Consider the following 16557-nt stretch of genomic DNA (forward strand, 5'->3'; position numbering starts at 1 on the left):
CCAAATCCATGTATGCTAGAATTAAACTCCAGGAAAAAAAAGAATTTTTATCTATTTTGTTCATAGCTATTTCCCCAGGACCTAGAACAGTATGTGGCATATAGTTGACATTCAATAAATGTTTGTGAAATGAAAGCACAAATGGTTAAGTAAATTGGGTTATACCAAGATGTGGGAAGATTAAGCAATCAGATAAAATTGTACCCTACTGTGTAACAATATAGAAAAGGACATATGATGTAACCTAACTGTTAAAAGCTTATGATGCAATGTTATGTGATCAAAACTACATTGATATGGGTTTGGCAACATTGTTCTTTTCTGGTTCTTTTGTTTCCCTTCCCTTAGAGTTTTCAAGAGATGCCTGACTAGCTGTCTCAGTGGGTGGAGTATGGGACTCTCCATCTTGGTTTGTGCGTTTCAGCCTCATGCTGGGTGTAGAGTTTACTTAAAAAAGAAAAAAAAAAATGTTGGAGTTCCCAAGTTTGCCTTTGGTCCTCTTGTCATTTCTATCTACCCTCACCACTTCAAATAGCTTATTTAGCATGTCGTCCAAACCACCGTCTCGGGCCCAGGCTGTCTTCAGCTTACCCACATTATTCATTACTCATGTTGTTTCGTATACACCTCTATTGGTAGTTAGATACCATTCTGGGAATAGCTATCAGTCTGTTGCATAAAAATAAGATAACTCTTCCAGGATAAGATGACCAGAACATGTTACTAAGAACTCAATAAATGAGTAATACAAGATAGTAATAAATTTTAGAGTTCATACTGTGTGCCAAGTACCTCTAAGAACTTCACATATATAGTATCATTTAATTCTCACAGCAGCCCTGTGAGAGGTGTAAGGTAGACATGTCTTTGTTATACAGATGAGTAAATAAGGAAATAGGATTATAAAAAACAGTAACCAAAAAGTATGCAGACGTTAAATTAAGTATTAAAGCGGGGGAGGCGGATTATGAGTGTTATTTGTCTTTCAAAAAAGTTCTTTAACATTGTAGTTAAGCTGCGTCTGTGTGTATTGTGTACGCGTATGCGCGCAAATCTGTATGCGACCAAATAAATTAACTACTTTAGTGGGCAAACACAGCAACCGGATATTGTAGGGCAGGGTCTGGGAAAAAGGGAGGAACCCAGAGGTGCAAACAGGTCGAGCCCGCCTCCACCAGTGCGCAGCCTGCCCAGGCGGGGGCGGGCGGCAGGAGTAGCAACGGGCCCCACCCACGGAAACGAGTCCTTACCGGGAGGCCAACCGGCCTCTCCTTGCAAATAGAGTGCGGGGGCTGTGGGCGGAGCCACGCCTGAAAGGATCCAGGGGCACCGATTGGCTGACGCAGAGATGGGGCGGGCTCTAAGGCTGGCCCAGCCTCGCGGAGGGGAGGGACCTGCGCGCGAATCTCCTGGAGAGGAAGGAACCCGGCGCTAAGCGCGCTTTGAAACGTAAAAGTCTACAGCACCCTGGGCCCTAGAGGCGGAGCCGGAAGCTCTACGGTTTCAGCTCTGAGCCCCTCTGTTTTCGAAGGGGTAGCCCTCTTCCTCTAGCCCGGGGCTGCCTCCCCTCCTCCCCCTTCACCCGGAGGCCGAAGCCCCCAGCCTGGCCTGGCGGTGCTGCGGCAGCTCCCGGACCCGGAAGAAGCATTAACTCGTCTCCGCCATGGAGCCCACCGCGCCGTCCCTCACCGAGGAGGACTTGACAGAAGTGAAGAAGGACGTGAGTAGCATAACCTGGTCCAGATGCCGCCGAGGGCTGGGGGTCGAGGGGGGGGCAGGGGCAGGCTGCGGCCCGGCGGGCAAGGAAAGCGGAAACCCGGAGTGGGAGTCCGAGTCGGAAAAGAGCCTGCGGGTCAGAGAAGCGGAAGGTCCAGACACCGCAGGACTGCTGGGAGCCCTACATCCGAGGGCCTTGGTGGAAGTGATCCCCCGTGACCTGTTAATCTACGTTTTAAATCGCTAAAAGCAGGGCTTGGGTTTCTGAAACCTTGTCCAGTGGAGCGTTTTTTCGCAGTCAGCTGTTTGCCCACTCTTCACTCTTCCTCTCGTGTTTTTTTTTTACCCCCGCTGTACTTTGGAGCTGCGTTGTTGGGAATCGACTGCCCAGGTTCATCCTTGAGTCAGACTCCTTAGGCCGTTGGCTCAACCTGGAGCAAAGTCAGTTAAAGGATCCCAAAGCAAATATGTGAAACTCTTTTATAAAGGGGTTTGGGGGAAGCTCAACAGCTGAAAGCACAACCTGGAATTCCCCTAGTAGGCAAACGCCCACATATTTAAATTGAGGGGGGGGCGGTGTAGTCGAAAATTAATATACAGGTAAATGCTGAAAATACTCAGTACCTAAATTAGTCTCTTTTGCTTGGATGTTGCAGAACTGCACACATCTTAATACTTATTTGCAAAGAATGACTTTGTTAAGGCATTTGTTCTCTTTTGCTTTTAATTGTTTTGCCATGTGAGACCTATAGGAGTACCACTAAAATACTTTACATAATTTCAAATTAAAAACAGAAACTCAAAAAAAAAAAAAAATTGCCAAAACAGAAACTCAACAGAAAATGAGTTCTGGTTTAACACTGCAGTATGTATACAGAATCATCTTTGTGAACTGGACAAAACAGCAGCTTTTTAAACGTTAATCTACCTTAAATTCTTCCCCTTTCCCTCCCTTGAAAGGTTTATTACACTGAATTCGCAATTACAATTGGTATGACTCATCAGTAGAAGGAAACTGGCTATGACTGGGATTTGTGCCTTAGGTTCCTCATTCAGATATTTAATGGAGCACTTACTGTATGGATAAAGTACTGTTCTTGGGCCTGGAAAGAAAAGAAAAAAAAGGACAGTCAGGCCTCTGCTTTACATTCTATTTGAGATAAGACTGGGACATTGATAACTACTGTACAATACCTGAATGTTTTATATAAAATTTGTGCCAGTAAAAACAGGAATGTCAAGAACTAAGCCTTCAGTGTTCCAGGTTTTTTTGTCACACACTTTGCAGTGTTTCCATTTAATCTTTACAGCAGCCTCTGAGGGAAATAATTATCGTCCCCAATTTACAGCTGATTAAAAAAAAAAAAAGGGTTGTGAGAGGTTAGGAGTGGGCATAAATATAAAACCTGTACACAATCACAGATATGAGGAGTGTCTCCCAGGTCTTTATTCATTTTTTTCCTATCAGTTCATTGATACTATCCATCTCCATGATATCAATTTATATCTATATCAGAAATTCATAACCTTGAGGAATCATGAATGGGTTTCGGGAAGTCTATTAAAAAAAAAGTATGTGCATATTTCTTTCTTAGAAATTTTTTTCATGCTATTTTCAAAACGGTTGATGACTTCAGAAGGTTTTAAAATTATCATACACAGGGGTGCCTGGATGGCTCAGTTGGTTAAACATCCGACTTTGGCTCAGGTCATGATCTCATAGTTTGTGAGTTCCAGCCCCACGTCGGGATCCATGCTGACAGCTCAGAGCCTGGAGCCTGCTTCAGATTCTGTCTCTCTCTCTGTGTCTCGATAATAAACATTTAAAAATTAAAAAAAATAAAATTATCATACACATATTTGGACTTCCTTATCTGTCAGCTTTAGGTGCTTATTTCCAAATATCTGCTGGAAATCCACTTCTTTTTTCTGCACACTCAAAAACTGAACTTTTTATTATCCCTTCCCCAAAGCTGCTTGCTGTCCCTGCTGTATTCTCTGTCTTGGATAGTGTACCACCACCCATCCTCCTGGAAAATCCCACTTTTTCACTGTGCTCCTTCCATCCCCACCTCCTGCCCCCATCTAGTTCTTTACCTCATCTTTTTGGTTGAATTTAGTTCTGTTTCATAAATATGGATTACATGCTGCTGTGAAGCAGGCGTGATTCTAACAATTCAAAAATTAAAAACTAAGACACAGTCCCAATTTGAAAAGCTTGATTTCTTGGAAGGAGGGAGACAGACATAAAACGATAATCTCCAATTACAGGATAAGTTCAATGTATTTTACATTCATCTATAACACTACTTGACATTCTGATAAGTGCAAGATATACAGAGTTGAACAAAACATACCTGGTTTTTGCCTGCTTCAAACATACAGGTCGTCAGGGTTGAAAACTAATAAATATATGATTACAAATTAAGCTAAGTACTATGAAGGAGACAGGTGTTGAGACAATAGCAGGGAATCTACTTGCAATAGGATGGTCAGGGAAGATTAGATTTAAATTGGCTGCTGAAGAATATGACAGAACTGGGGGAATAATTCTATTCTAGGCAGAATAGAATTTGCAAAAGACCTAAAGCAAGCAAGACCTTGATGACTTGGGGAAATTGGAAGAAGGCAGAAGGCAGCAGGTGCCCTGAGGTGAAGTTAGAAAGGTGGGCTAGAGCTAGATCATAAAGGGTCTTAGAGACGGTAATAAAGTGTTAGGATTTTTTCCCCAAGTATAGTAGGGACCTATTGAAGAATTATATTTTTAGTCTCCTTGCATATTGTATGAACTGAGGAGAGCAGAAGTGAGAAGAGGAAAACCAGTGCGGAGATTCTTAGAATTTATATAGTTGAGAGCTAATGGGTGATTTGGATCAGGGTGAAAGCAGGGGAAATGGATGGAAGAAGGGAATTCCAGATGGATTTTTGAAGTAGAAATGATATCACTTGGTGATAGATTTAGTTGAGAAAGAGAGTGGAATTAGATTGGTAAGTGAAAATGTCAAATCAGTTAGTAGACCTACAAGTCTGAAGATCAGAAAGGAGATCTGAGCTAGAACTATAAATGTGGGATTGAATGAGTTCACCTAGGAAGTTGAGAGCTGGAAGGGAAAAGGGAGATCATAGGGGAGTTTTACAAAGTGAAAGGTTACAGCCACAGAGATGAGAATGAAGCCAGGAGAGTGTGGTATTCCTCTAAAACAAGAAAAGAGTAGTTTAAGGAGGGAGTGGTCAACTGTGTCCACTCTATTGAGAAGTAAGATGAAGACTGGCAAGTATCAGATTTGACAGGAGGTTACTGTAGCTGAGAAGAGTAGTGAGACAGAGTGGAAATGAATTGTGGAGTCCTGCTATATAGAAAAGTGAAATATATGCACAGGATGCTACAAGGACAGAGGAGAGGGGTGCCTAACTCCGTCTAGGGAGTTTAAGCAAAGCTTCCCAAAGGAGATGCCCACTGTGCTCAATCTTAAAGGATAAATGCAGACTTTGGGTATGAGAGGAGAAAACAAGACAAAGGTAAAAACACAATGAACTGTAGAGTGATAAACAGCAATTTTAGGTAGAATATGATGTACCAGGACACATGGAGGTGGTGATAGATTAAGCTGGAGAGGTAGGCAGGATCCATACTATGAATTGCCCTGTCTGCCATTATCAAACAGCTATTACTTATTGAGTACTTACTGTGTATCGGGAACTGTGTCAAGCCTTCATATTCACTTAGTCCTTCTGAAGGTATCACTATTTTTTCAGTAAGGAACCCAAAGCTTAGAGGGGTTAAATAACTTACCCCAGCTCTTACAGGAGTATATGGCAGATTTAAGATCCGAACTGAAGTTGGCCTGATCCAGAGCCAAACTCGACCTCTCCACTGTTCTGCCATAGTTGAGGAACTTCATCTTTTAAGTTGGTGGAACACACTATTTTAAATTTTTACAAAATTCACTGACAGTATTTCAATATTAGTAAAATTCATATGGTACTTTTTTTCTTGAAAAACTGGAAGATCTAATAGATGTGTGAAGGAGACACTTGAGCGGGAGGAAAGAACTAGGAAGTACAGCTAGGTGTCTATTCTTAATAGTCCATGCAGCATATGATAAAGACCTGAACTAAGGCAATGCTTATAATAGAGATGAAGTGAAGGGGCAGACTCAATAAAAATAAGGAGTAAATTGGCAGGACTTGGTGGATGGGTGATCAGATACGGCAAGTGAGTGAAAGACAGGAAGTCAAGGATGAGTTGTAGGTTTATTGTATGATTGGATGGGTGGTGGTATTCCCAAATTAGTTAAGAATATCAGAGGAGGAGCACCTAGCTGGTTCACTTGATTAAACATCAGACTCTTGATCTCAGCTCAGGTCTTGATCTCAGGGTTGTCAGTTCAAGCCCCGCTTTACAGTCCACACTGGGAGTGGAGCCTACTTAAAAAACAAAAAAAGAATATCAGAGAAAAGGGACAGGCAGAGGTAATAAATTTGGTTTGGGACATGTTGAATTTGAAGTACCTTTGGAGGGGCGCCTGGGTGGCTCAGTCAGTTAAGCGTCCGACTTCAGCTCAGGTCATGATCTCATGGGTGGTGGGTTCGAGCCCCGTGTCCGGCTCTGTGCTGACAGCTCAGAGCCTGGAGCCTGTTTCAGATTCTGTGTCTCCCTCTCTCTCTGCCTGTCCCCCACTCGCGCTCTGTCTCCCTCCGTCTCAAAAATAAATAAACATTAAAAAAAATTTTTTTTTTTTAAAAATGAAGTACCTTTGGAATGTCCAAGTACCTTTGGGAAGTCTTGATTGCATATACAAATTTGGGAATGATCAGCATCTAAGTGGTAAAAATGACAGCAGATGGAGTTTTTCAAGTTCAGCTTTTTTTAAAAAAAATTTTTAAATGTTTTTATTTATTTTTGAGACAGAGAGAGGCAGAGCATGAGCAGGGAAGGGACAGAGAGAGAGGGAGACACGGAATCCGAAGCAGGCTCCAGGCTCTGAGCTGTCCTCACAGAGCCCGATGCGGGGCTCGAACTCACAAACTGCGAGATCATGACCTGAGCTGAAGTCGGACGCTCAACCGACTGAGCCACCCAGGGGCCCCTTTAATTTATTTTTTTTAAGTTTGTTTGAGAGACGATGCGGACACCAGTGGGGGAGGGGCAGAGAGAGAGGAAGGGAATCCCAAGCAGGCTCCACTCTGACAGCACAACTGTGATAGTGCAGCTTTATCTCTTGGATCATGAGCTCAGACCTGAGCCGAAATCAAGAGTCAGTCACTTAACCAACTGAGCCACCCACGTGCCCCTCGAGGAGTTCAGCTTTTAAATCTATTGTCTCCATCCCCACAGCTTAAATTCATACACTCAACATAGCTTATGTAAAATATGGCAGCAATCTTCTTATGGGTCTCCCAATTTTTGCCCCCCCCAACCCCCAGTCCTCTGCAGAAGTTTTTTTATTGCTTCTGATTTATAAACCTTTGATGACTCTTTTGGCTACAGGGAGATGTATTTTCCTCAACATGTTATAACAGTTCTTCCCTAATCCAACCTGTTTTACTTTCCAGCTTCATTTCTCACCACCCTCACATGCACCCCTCATCCCAACTACCCTAGTCTTGTTAGTGTTTCCCTCTGTGCACCTTCATGCTACAAGTATAGCCTCTGTAAACTTCCCAGGTCTAGAGGTACAGTTAGTTGCTTACTCTGTGCTTCCCCAGTACTTGTGGGTTTTTTGTTTTGTTTTTTTCTTTTTAATTCTGGGTCTTTTCACATTGTTTTATAATTACTGGCTTGAGTTTGTTATGTATTCTCCCAACTAGACGATGTGCCCTTTGCATGCAGGATCCAAGCCTTGTTCATCTTTGTATGCTCAGCACATAGCATAGTAGGTATCTAGATATACGAAATGTTTGTTGTGTGAATACATAAATGAATGTGGGAATTCAGTGGCCTGAGAACTATAGGAACCCTTCACCTAGCTTGCTTTCCTGCCACCATGTACTAGGTAGGGTATTTCTAAGATCTTCCATTCCCTGTAGCTCATCATGATACCTGTGAGTCCATTTAGTCATCACTGTCTTCATCACTAACATTTATTGACCACTTACTATTTACCAGGTACCTTTCTAAGTATTTTACATATATTTATTTCTCATAATATTCTGATGAGGAAACTGAGGCACTGAGGAGTTAACTTACCCAAGATCACATATCTAGTAAATGAAGGAGCTAGAGTATAGTCAGCAGAATCAAATTATTAATGCTATTTATTGGGACCCACATCAGTTTTCTGCTAATTAAATTTCCTGAGGCACTTCTCAGATCTAGGTCTGTTTTCTGTGATTTCCTTTTCATTTCTTTAATTCCTTCCAACATTCACTATTTCTTTAGCGTTTGCCTCCCCACCCCCACCCCTTCTGCTTTCCTTCTCCCAACTGACTCACTGAGTTAGTCTTTCCAACTGACTCCAAAGATAGATACATTATGGGTCCTTTTAGTGCAGGGTTTCTGTTGTTATAATTATTATTGTTACTGTTATTTTGTTTTACTCTAGGAAAATGGAAAATTAACAAACACGAGAAAGTTATAAATTATGAGACCTCACTAAGCTCTCCTCTTTGGTCCTGACTAATCTCGGATTCCTTGTTAAATGGTAACTAAAATGTATGGAAGCCTCTGCTCTCATCTGTACCCCTGAAGGTGGAGGCGCGCAGCAGACCTCCCTACTTCCACGACCCAGGCCCTCTAGATTCACCCCCTCCTGATAATAACCTGGTCTCGGTGTGTAGGTGTGAAGATGTGATTAAAGCAGCATAGAAACTGAGCAATGTTTAGTCTAGGACCTACTTCTGTCCACTTGGCCGTTTGTCTTAATAACATAGATCTTAGTAGGCCTGAGCTTCTTGACTTCAGTACGTTTTCTCCCACCAGTTAAGCTTCTAATAATAGTCACCTAATAATCAGTCACCTATGTGATTTCCTCTGGTGTTTAAAAAAAAACAAAAACACTGAAGCATGGTTTGTATCTTTTAGGCTTTAGAAAATTTACGTGTATACCTGTGTGAGAAAATCATAGCTGAGAGACATTTTGATCATCTACGTGCAAAAAAAATACTCAGTAGAGAAGACACTGAAGAAATTTCTTGCCGAACATCAAGTAGAAAAAGGGCTGGAAAATTACTAGACTACTTACAAGAAAACCCCAAAGGACTAGATACGCTGGTTGAATCTATTCGGCGAGAAAAAACACAGAACTTCCTGATTCAGAAGATTACAGATGAAGTGCTGAAACTTAGAAATATAAAACTAGAACATCTGAAAGGTAAACTATTTTAAGTGGCCAAGAATTCATTTAAATGTGACAATGCTTTCATTTATTTTTCATGTTTATTGATTTTTAAAATTTTATTTATTTTTGCTATTTATTTACTTTTGAAAGAGAGAGAATGTGAGTGAGCGAGGGGCAGAGAGAGAGGGAGAAAGCGAGAATCCCATGAGGTGCAGTTAGAAAGAGGAAGAGAGAGCATAGGGCCCAGAGCAGGGCTTGAGCTCACCTGGTGCGGGGCTCGAACTCATAAACTGTAAGACCATGACCTGAGCTGAAGTCAGATGCTTAACCAACTGAGCTACCCAGGTGCCCCTGACAGTGCTTTTAAAAGTAAAATACAGAGGTTCCAGGCTGGCTCAGTCAGTAGAGCACGTGACTCTTAATTTCAGAGATGTGAGTTCAAGCCCCACATTGGGTGTGGAGCCTACTTAAAATTTTTTTTTTTTTTTTTGGGACAGAGAGAGACAGAGCATGAACGGGGGAGGGGCAGAGAGAGAGGGAGACACAGAATCGGAAGCAGGCTCCAGGCTCCGAGCCATCAGCCCAGAGCCTGACGCGGGGCTCGAACCCACGGACCGCGAGATCGTGACCTGGCTGAAGTCAGACGCTTAACCGACTGCGCCACCCAGGCGCCCCTAAAATTTAAAAAAAAAAATTTTTTTTTTTTTGAAAAATACAAAACAAAAAACCCAGAAATGATCATTTTGTTTTTATTCAAAAAGTTTCAGCTTCAGAATTACATTTGATTTACATTGTTTTTACCTTTTATCATGTCATTTCACTGGAAAAGTGGACGACTATCACTCAGTGTTCTGAGTGTAATGAAATCTGTGTTCTCACTGTAATGAAATCCCGGTATACCCAGCAGTTGGTTTCTGAAGTCAGCAGAATGTCAGTTCAATCTATTCAAAAATAACCGCTGAAAATGCACATCACACACGAAGAACAATATATAGACGAAGTATTTTTATAGTAAGTCCAACTCTGATAGTTCTTGTTCCACCTGCTGATCACAGAATGAAGTGGGCGGCATGTTTATAAGAATCATGTTATAGAAGTTATCCGTAACTTTAAATACTAGAGTCACAGTCTGGCAAGACGGGAGGGGTGTGGGAATGGAGGTTGATTAACGGCTTAGCAAATTTCACCGCCCACGTCTCACCCTCACCCCGGAGTACACCCTGACCACTTGGAATACTTCATAGAATTGCCCGCACTGTTTAAATCCTCCTCTCCCCACAAACCCCATCTCTTTCTCTCTCTCTCTCTCTCTCCCCTTCTCTCTCTCCCCTTCTCTCTCTCCCCTTCTCTCTCTCTCTCTCTCTCTCTCTCTGTGCCTTTCTGCAGAGCACTTGAGATAAATGTGCATGTGATATAGCTCTACTCCAGCTGTTCTAGGCACTGGGGATACAGTAATGAGTAATTTAGGACTCTGCTCTTAAGAAACTCACAGTCTGTTAAGTCCGTACTGGGACACACTGGAAGTCTTCGCTCCTGAGCACATTTAAGAAGATCATTTGGGGGCGCCTGGGTGGCTCAGGCAGTTGAGTGTCTGACTTCGGCTCAGGTCATGATCTCATAGTCTGTGAGTTCGAGCCCTGCATTGGACTCACTGCTGTTGGCACAGAGCCTGCTTTGGATCCTCTGTCCCTCTCTCTCTCTGCCTCTCTCTGCCTCTCTCTGCCTCTCTCTCTCTCAAAAATAAATAAACATTAAAAAAGAGAAAGAAAGAAAAGAAAATTGTTTATATAGCATGGAACAGAAATGCTGAATGTATTGTGAAGCTGAAAAGCTAGTGGGGGAAAAAATGACATGAATGTACTTTATAGACTTTGCAGATTTTCCATAAAATTTGTCAACTCAGGATGTTCTGTGCCTATAGACAGGTTAAATATTTGCTAAGCCGAACAGATAAAATTTGTTTGTGTTCATTCTTTCACCCTGAGGCTAATTGATACCTATACCCATTGGATATGGTAAAATTCTTTGATCAGAAGAGCCACTATCGTTTAAACTCTAAGGTTGGGAACCAGAACATTATTTAATGTGAAGAGACCTGGATTCTAGTTCTCACTTTCCCATGAAGTAGTTCTAGAATGCTGGGCATGACTTCACTCTTTGAGGCCTCTATTTTCTCGTCTCTGATAGTGAGAAGCTATCCCAGGGGACCTCTAAAATTCCTTCTACTTCTAACACCCTATGACTCAGGAATCTATAATTGGTATTAACTCATAGAATTTTAGCATATGCCCTGTTTACAGTTTGTTTCTTACTGCGTTTGTGCCAGAATGCTAAAGAATACTAGTTGTGAAAGCTATTTCTTACTTTATGAAAAATTTTAGGGGCTACATAATTTTTTCCAGGTCATTCAGTAGTTAAGTATATGAGTACACAAATTAAATGTGATTTACAGCATGTCATTTAGCTTCTTTGAGATGACTTCCTTATCTAGGAAATAAAAAATAATGGTGTACTTCATGGTTGTTGGGAAAAGCAAATGAAACATGAAACGGATTATGACAGAATTTATAAACTGCTATTTAAATTTTTGGTTGTGTGGTAACCAGCTTGTAATCTTTCAAAACTTACAAGATGGCTGTGGGGTGGAGTTTCTTTTGTATGTTTGTTTTGTTTTGTTTTAGTGACTTTTTCATTTACATCTGAATAATTTTATTGTAGGACTGAAATGTAGCAGCTGTGAGCCTTTTCCAGATGGCGCCACAAACAACTTCTATAGAACAAATTCAGATGAGAGTAATTTCTCTGAAAAACTGAGAGCATCCACTGTCATATACCATCCAGAAGGAGAATCCAGCACAGCCCCCTTTTTTTCTACGGAGTCTTCCTTGAATTTGCCTGTTCTAGAAGTGGGCAGAACTGACAATCCCACCTTCTCTTCAACTACGCTTCCCAGACCTGGGGACCCTGGGGCCCCCCCTTTGCCGCCGGAGCTGCAGTTAGAAGGAGGAGGAACTTGTGGAAACTCTAGTGAGATGTTTCTTCCCTTACGATCACGTGCTCTTTCGCGTCAGTGACTGAGATTACAGCCTTCTAATTTTTTTTTAATGACAAAAAATATTTGAAAGGATATGAATCTTTTTATAGAATTGCTATAATGACTTAACATTTGATATGCGTCTTTTAAAATGCAATGGAAGCATACTTTGTAAATAGAGTCTTTTAGAATAAAAGAAGCGTACTTTTAGATAGCTAAAGAAAATCATGTTGATCATGTAATTTTCAGTGTTTTCTGTCCTTTCCATTTTTGAGGTATCTTGAGTGTGTTCACATTTTTTATGTTTTAAGACTAACAGAGAACATTGCTCTATTTGAGAGTAGAGTCTCAGGCTGGGAATAATGTCTCAGTGCAGTTGTGCTAGAAATTTTCGAGGTCTAATAGTCCTTTCTAATTCTTCAGCAGTAAATTTTCAGATTAAGCTATTTCTGGATGGAATAAAACCGATCACTGACAGGAAAACTGCCAAGTGTACTGAAAAGAATCTCTTTCCCAGTCAGTTGGTCTTAGGGACACTTACAGAGTCCCCTTTTTTTTTTTTAATTTTTTTATTTTATTTTTGAGAGGGAGAGACAGAGCACCAGCAGGAGAGGGGCAGAGAGAGAGGGAGACACAGAATCAGAAGCAGGCTCCAGGCTCCGAGCTGTCAGCAGAGAGCTCGCCATTGGGCTCGAACTCACAAACCCGTGAGATCACAACCTGAGCCGAAGTCAGATGCTCAAGTGACTGAGCCACCCAGGCACCCCACAGAGTCCCCTTCTAATGTGGGATGACATCAGAGAGAAATGTTGAGGTTGGAGCCACCGAAGATCTCAATTTGCCAAAATACATTTCTTACTCACCTTACTAATAGTACCTTCTTAGGATTTTCACAGTCTTTGCTTATCATTTTAATTCCTACACAAAAATCTTGACAAAAGCCTGCTATTGCATATAATTTGATGAGATTTAAAAACATTTTTCTGTGCTTTTCATTCACTTTTAATGAAGACCACTGTACAAGTTGAAATAACTAGGACAAAGTGTGTGTGTGTGTGTGTGTGTGTGTGTGTGTGTGTGTGACAGTTCTGTCTTTAATATTGTTTGGAACAAGTGGCCATTAGCCTGATCTGTCTTTTTGTTACATAACAAAGTTTGACTAATTTTACGCCTTTATAAATTTTATGCTGTCACTATTTTTATTTAAATTATAATTCTATTTTCCTGGTTATATGTCTCATATATTTCCATTACTTTCAAAAAGCAGAGATGGAATATGCTATTAACAATAAAAGGTTTTAATTTGTAGTGCTGTTGTTTTGGAAGTTTCAAGTATTTCATTAGGAAATAAATACCTAAAATACTTTTTTATGTATGCCAATTTTTATACACACATCACTTCAGGTTGTGAGATCAAGTTGCATTTCTGGATAGACCAATGAATTTATCAGTCATGAAGAAGATTGGCATATTGGCTTTAAAATTTTTTTCAAGCCTGGATGATTTTTGTAGTGTAACATTTTCTAAGGATTATAGGGAAACATCTCACCTTCAGCAAGGCATAAGAAAATAGTAACATTACATTTGAAGAAATCTCTTTAAAAAGCAGAAGCAGACTTTTCATTCATTAATGAAAATAAAAATTTGATATGTGGTTACTTTTTAAAATTTGAATAGAATTTACTCAGATCGAAAAAATTTGGATACGCTGTATCACCTACATTTATGGTTTATAACACTGAGTTTTCTTTCAGACTGTTAACTATACAGATAATAAAATTAATGTTTTAACAAACTTAGCCTTTTGGGCTTTCTGAATCCTGTGATGTCAATTTTCTTTCCGTCAGACATTGAAAACCACCTATTGCCAAAAATGTATAAATTAGAATGACAGATTGACAGGTTGATGAATGCAGCAATGACAAAGTTACTTTTTACAGATACCATATTATCACTTCATACAAAGACAACAATTCTGAGCTCACTTTTTAATTTGTTTTTTAATTAGTAGCCTTTTTTAGAGTGGTTTTAGATTTATAGAAAAATTGAGCAGAAAGCACATAATTCCCATATACCCCATCTTCCTCTGTTTTCCATTTTCACATCTTGCATTAGTGTGGTATATTCATTAGAATTGATGAACTAGTTTTAAGACATTATTAATAGCTCACGTTAGGATTCACCCTGTGCTGTACAGTTCTATAGGCTTTGACAAACGCATAAAGTCATGTATCCGCCTGGATAATATCAGACTAGATTGTTTCACTGTCCTAAACATTTCCTGTGTTCCACTTACTCCTCTCTTCCTCTTCGCCCCCCCTTCCAACCCTGGCAACTACTGATGCTTTTATTGCATCTCTGTTTTATTTTTTCCAGAATGTCACCTGGTGGGAATCACAGAGCATGTAGCCTAAGTTTTCTCCATGTCTTTTCGTGGTGAGCACACTTTTGCATGAGGTAATTATGCATCTTTGGTCAACATGTTACTCTTGGTGCAAGGTCAGACACCGGCAGATTAGGAACAGGCTATGATAATGGCAATTTTTTTTTTTTAAGTTTTTCGGTTCTGTTTGGGAGTTTTGGATTTATTTTGATACATTTTTTTACTTTAAGTAATTTATCAATCTTTTGTGCTTAGTGATTTTTGTCTCCTGTTTTAGAAATCTTTGCTTATCTTGGTGTCATGATGATATCCCGTTTTTTTCTGGAAACTTAGTTGTTTTAGTGTCACCCTTGGCTATATAATTCATTAAAAAATGATTTCTGTGTATGGTATAAGGTGGAAGTTAAGTCTTACAGGTACTGTCTTATTCCCTAAGCAATATAAAAGGGACAGAAAGTTCCAGGCTCTGGCCTTACCTTGTATCAGTGGATAAACATACCCACTTTTGACTTTGAGGAAAAAAAGCAAACCAAGAAGCAAATTAGTCTGTAGTTGTTCAATGTAATCTCATGAAGGCTTTCTGAAAGCAGAGGTAAAGTAAACTCAGGATAAAGTAAATGAGTCAAAATCACACAGCTATTTAGGATTAAAATCCAGGACTATTTGGCTCTACAGTCCATGGTCTTCCCACAATTCCACGCTCTTCATGAAAGGCAAAAGAAAAAAGTGTTTCAAGAAGGAGGCCTACCTTGTTAAAAGGTCAAGTAAGAAGCAGCTCTTGGACTTGATCACATAAGGGCTGTTGGTGGCTCTGATAACAGGGACTCATGTTAAACTGGGTACCCCAACTCCAGAGGCACTCAACAGTGAGCCGGTTTTAAAAGCCACAGGATAAATGTGATAATCTTAGCGTTAGTTTTACTCGATAATAAGTAATTTTAAGTATTTTTTATATATTAAAATAAAAGCTGTATTAGGACTAGTATATAAAATTTGCATACATTTTCAAGATATTATACTGTATTTCCCCCAAATTTTATGCTCATGGGGTTCTGGGCCACACTGTATCAGCTTTACCTACAGAGGAGCTGGAGACAGGTCAGCCACGTAAGCAATCAACTGTCTATGTAGACTGAACCCTAATTAAAACTCTGGACACCAAGGCTTGGATGAGCCTCCTGGGTGGCAATACGCCATGCATACCGTCACATATCTTTGCCACAAGAAGTTAATACTGTCTCCACCTCAATGGGGTGAAGACATTGGAAGCCCTGTGTGTGGAAGTCTCCTGGACTCCACCCTATGTACCTCTTTCCTTGGCTGATTTTAATTTGTATCCTTTTGGTGCAATAAACCACAACCAAGAGTAAAACAGCTTTCAGTGAGTTTTGTGAGTCCTAGCAAAAACTTGCAATTGGTATCAAAAGTGAGGATGCATCAGGGAAATACAAATCAAAACCACACTGAGATAATACCACCTCACACTGGTCACAGTGACTAAAATTAACAACTCAGGAAACAACAGATGCTGGCGAGGATGTGGAGAAACGGGAACCCTCTTGCACTGTTGGTGGGAATGCAAACTGGTATAGCCACTCTGGAAAACAGTGTGGAGGTCCCTCAAAAAATTAAAAATGGAATTACCCTACAACCCAGCAATAGCACTACTAGGAATTTATCCAAAAGATACAGGAGTACTGATTTGTAGGGGCACATGTACCCCAATGTTTATAAGCAGCACTATCAACAATATCCAAATTATGCAAAGAGCCCAAATGTCCATAATGCATAAAGAAGATGTGGTATGTATATATATAATGGAATACTACTCGGTGGTGAAAAAGAATTGAATCTTGCCATTTGCAACGACGTGGATGGAACTGGAGGGTATTTTGCTAAGTGAAATAAGTCCCTCAGGGAAAGATAGATACCATATGTTTTCACTCATATGTGGAATTTGAGAAATTTAACAAAAGAAAAATAAGTTACAAACAGGGAGGCAAACCATAAGAAACTCTTAAATACAGAAAACATACAGGGTTGATGGCGGGGTGCTGGGGGGTGGGCAGGAAAAATGGGTGATGGACATTGAGGAGGGCACATGTTGGGATGAGCACCAGATATTGTATGTGATGAATCATGGG

General features: G+C 40.5%; 1 protein-coding gene across 1 annotated transcript; it reads left to right on the top strand.

Annotated features, from left to right (window-relative positions):
* The first annotated feature begins 1383 nt into the window (after nt 1-1383).
* BCL10 (BCL10 immune signaling adaptor) lies at nt 1384-13825 on the top strand. Its single transcript, XM_060624611.3, has 3 exons — nt 1384-1720; nt 8741-9029; nt 11715-13825. Exons 1-3 carry the CDS (start codon nt 1664-1666, stop codon nt 12068-12070), a joined length of 702 nt encoding a protein of 233 aa, XP_060480594.1. The 5' UTR covers nt 1384-1663; the 3' UTR covers nt 12071-13825.
* The last annotated feature ends 2732 nt before the right edge of the window (nt 13826-16557 follow it).

Source organism: Panthera onca, chromosome C1 (genome assembly GCF_046562875.1).
Source record: "Panthera onca isolate mPanOnc1 chromosome C1, mPanOnc1 haplotype 2, whole genome shotgun sequence".
Taxonomy (NCBI): domain Eukaryota; kingdom Metazoa; phylum Chordata; class Mammalia; order Carnivora; family Felidae; genus Panthera; species Panthera onca.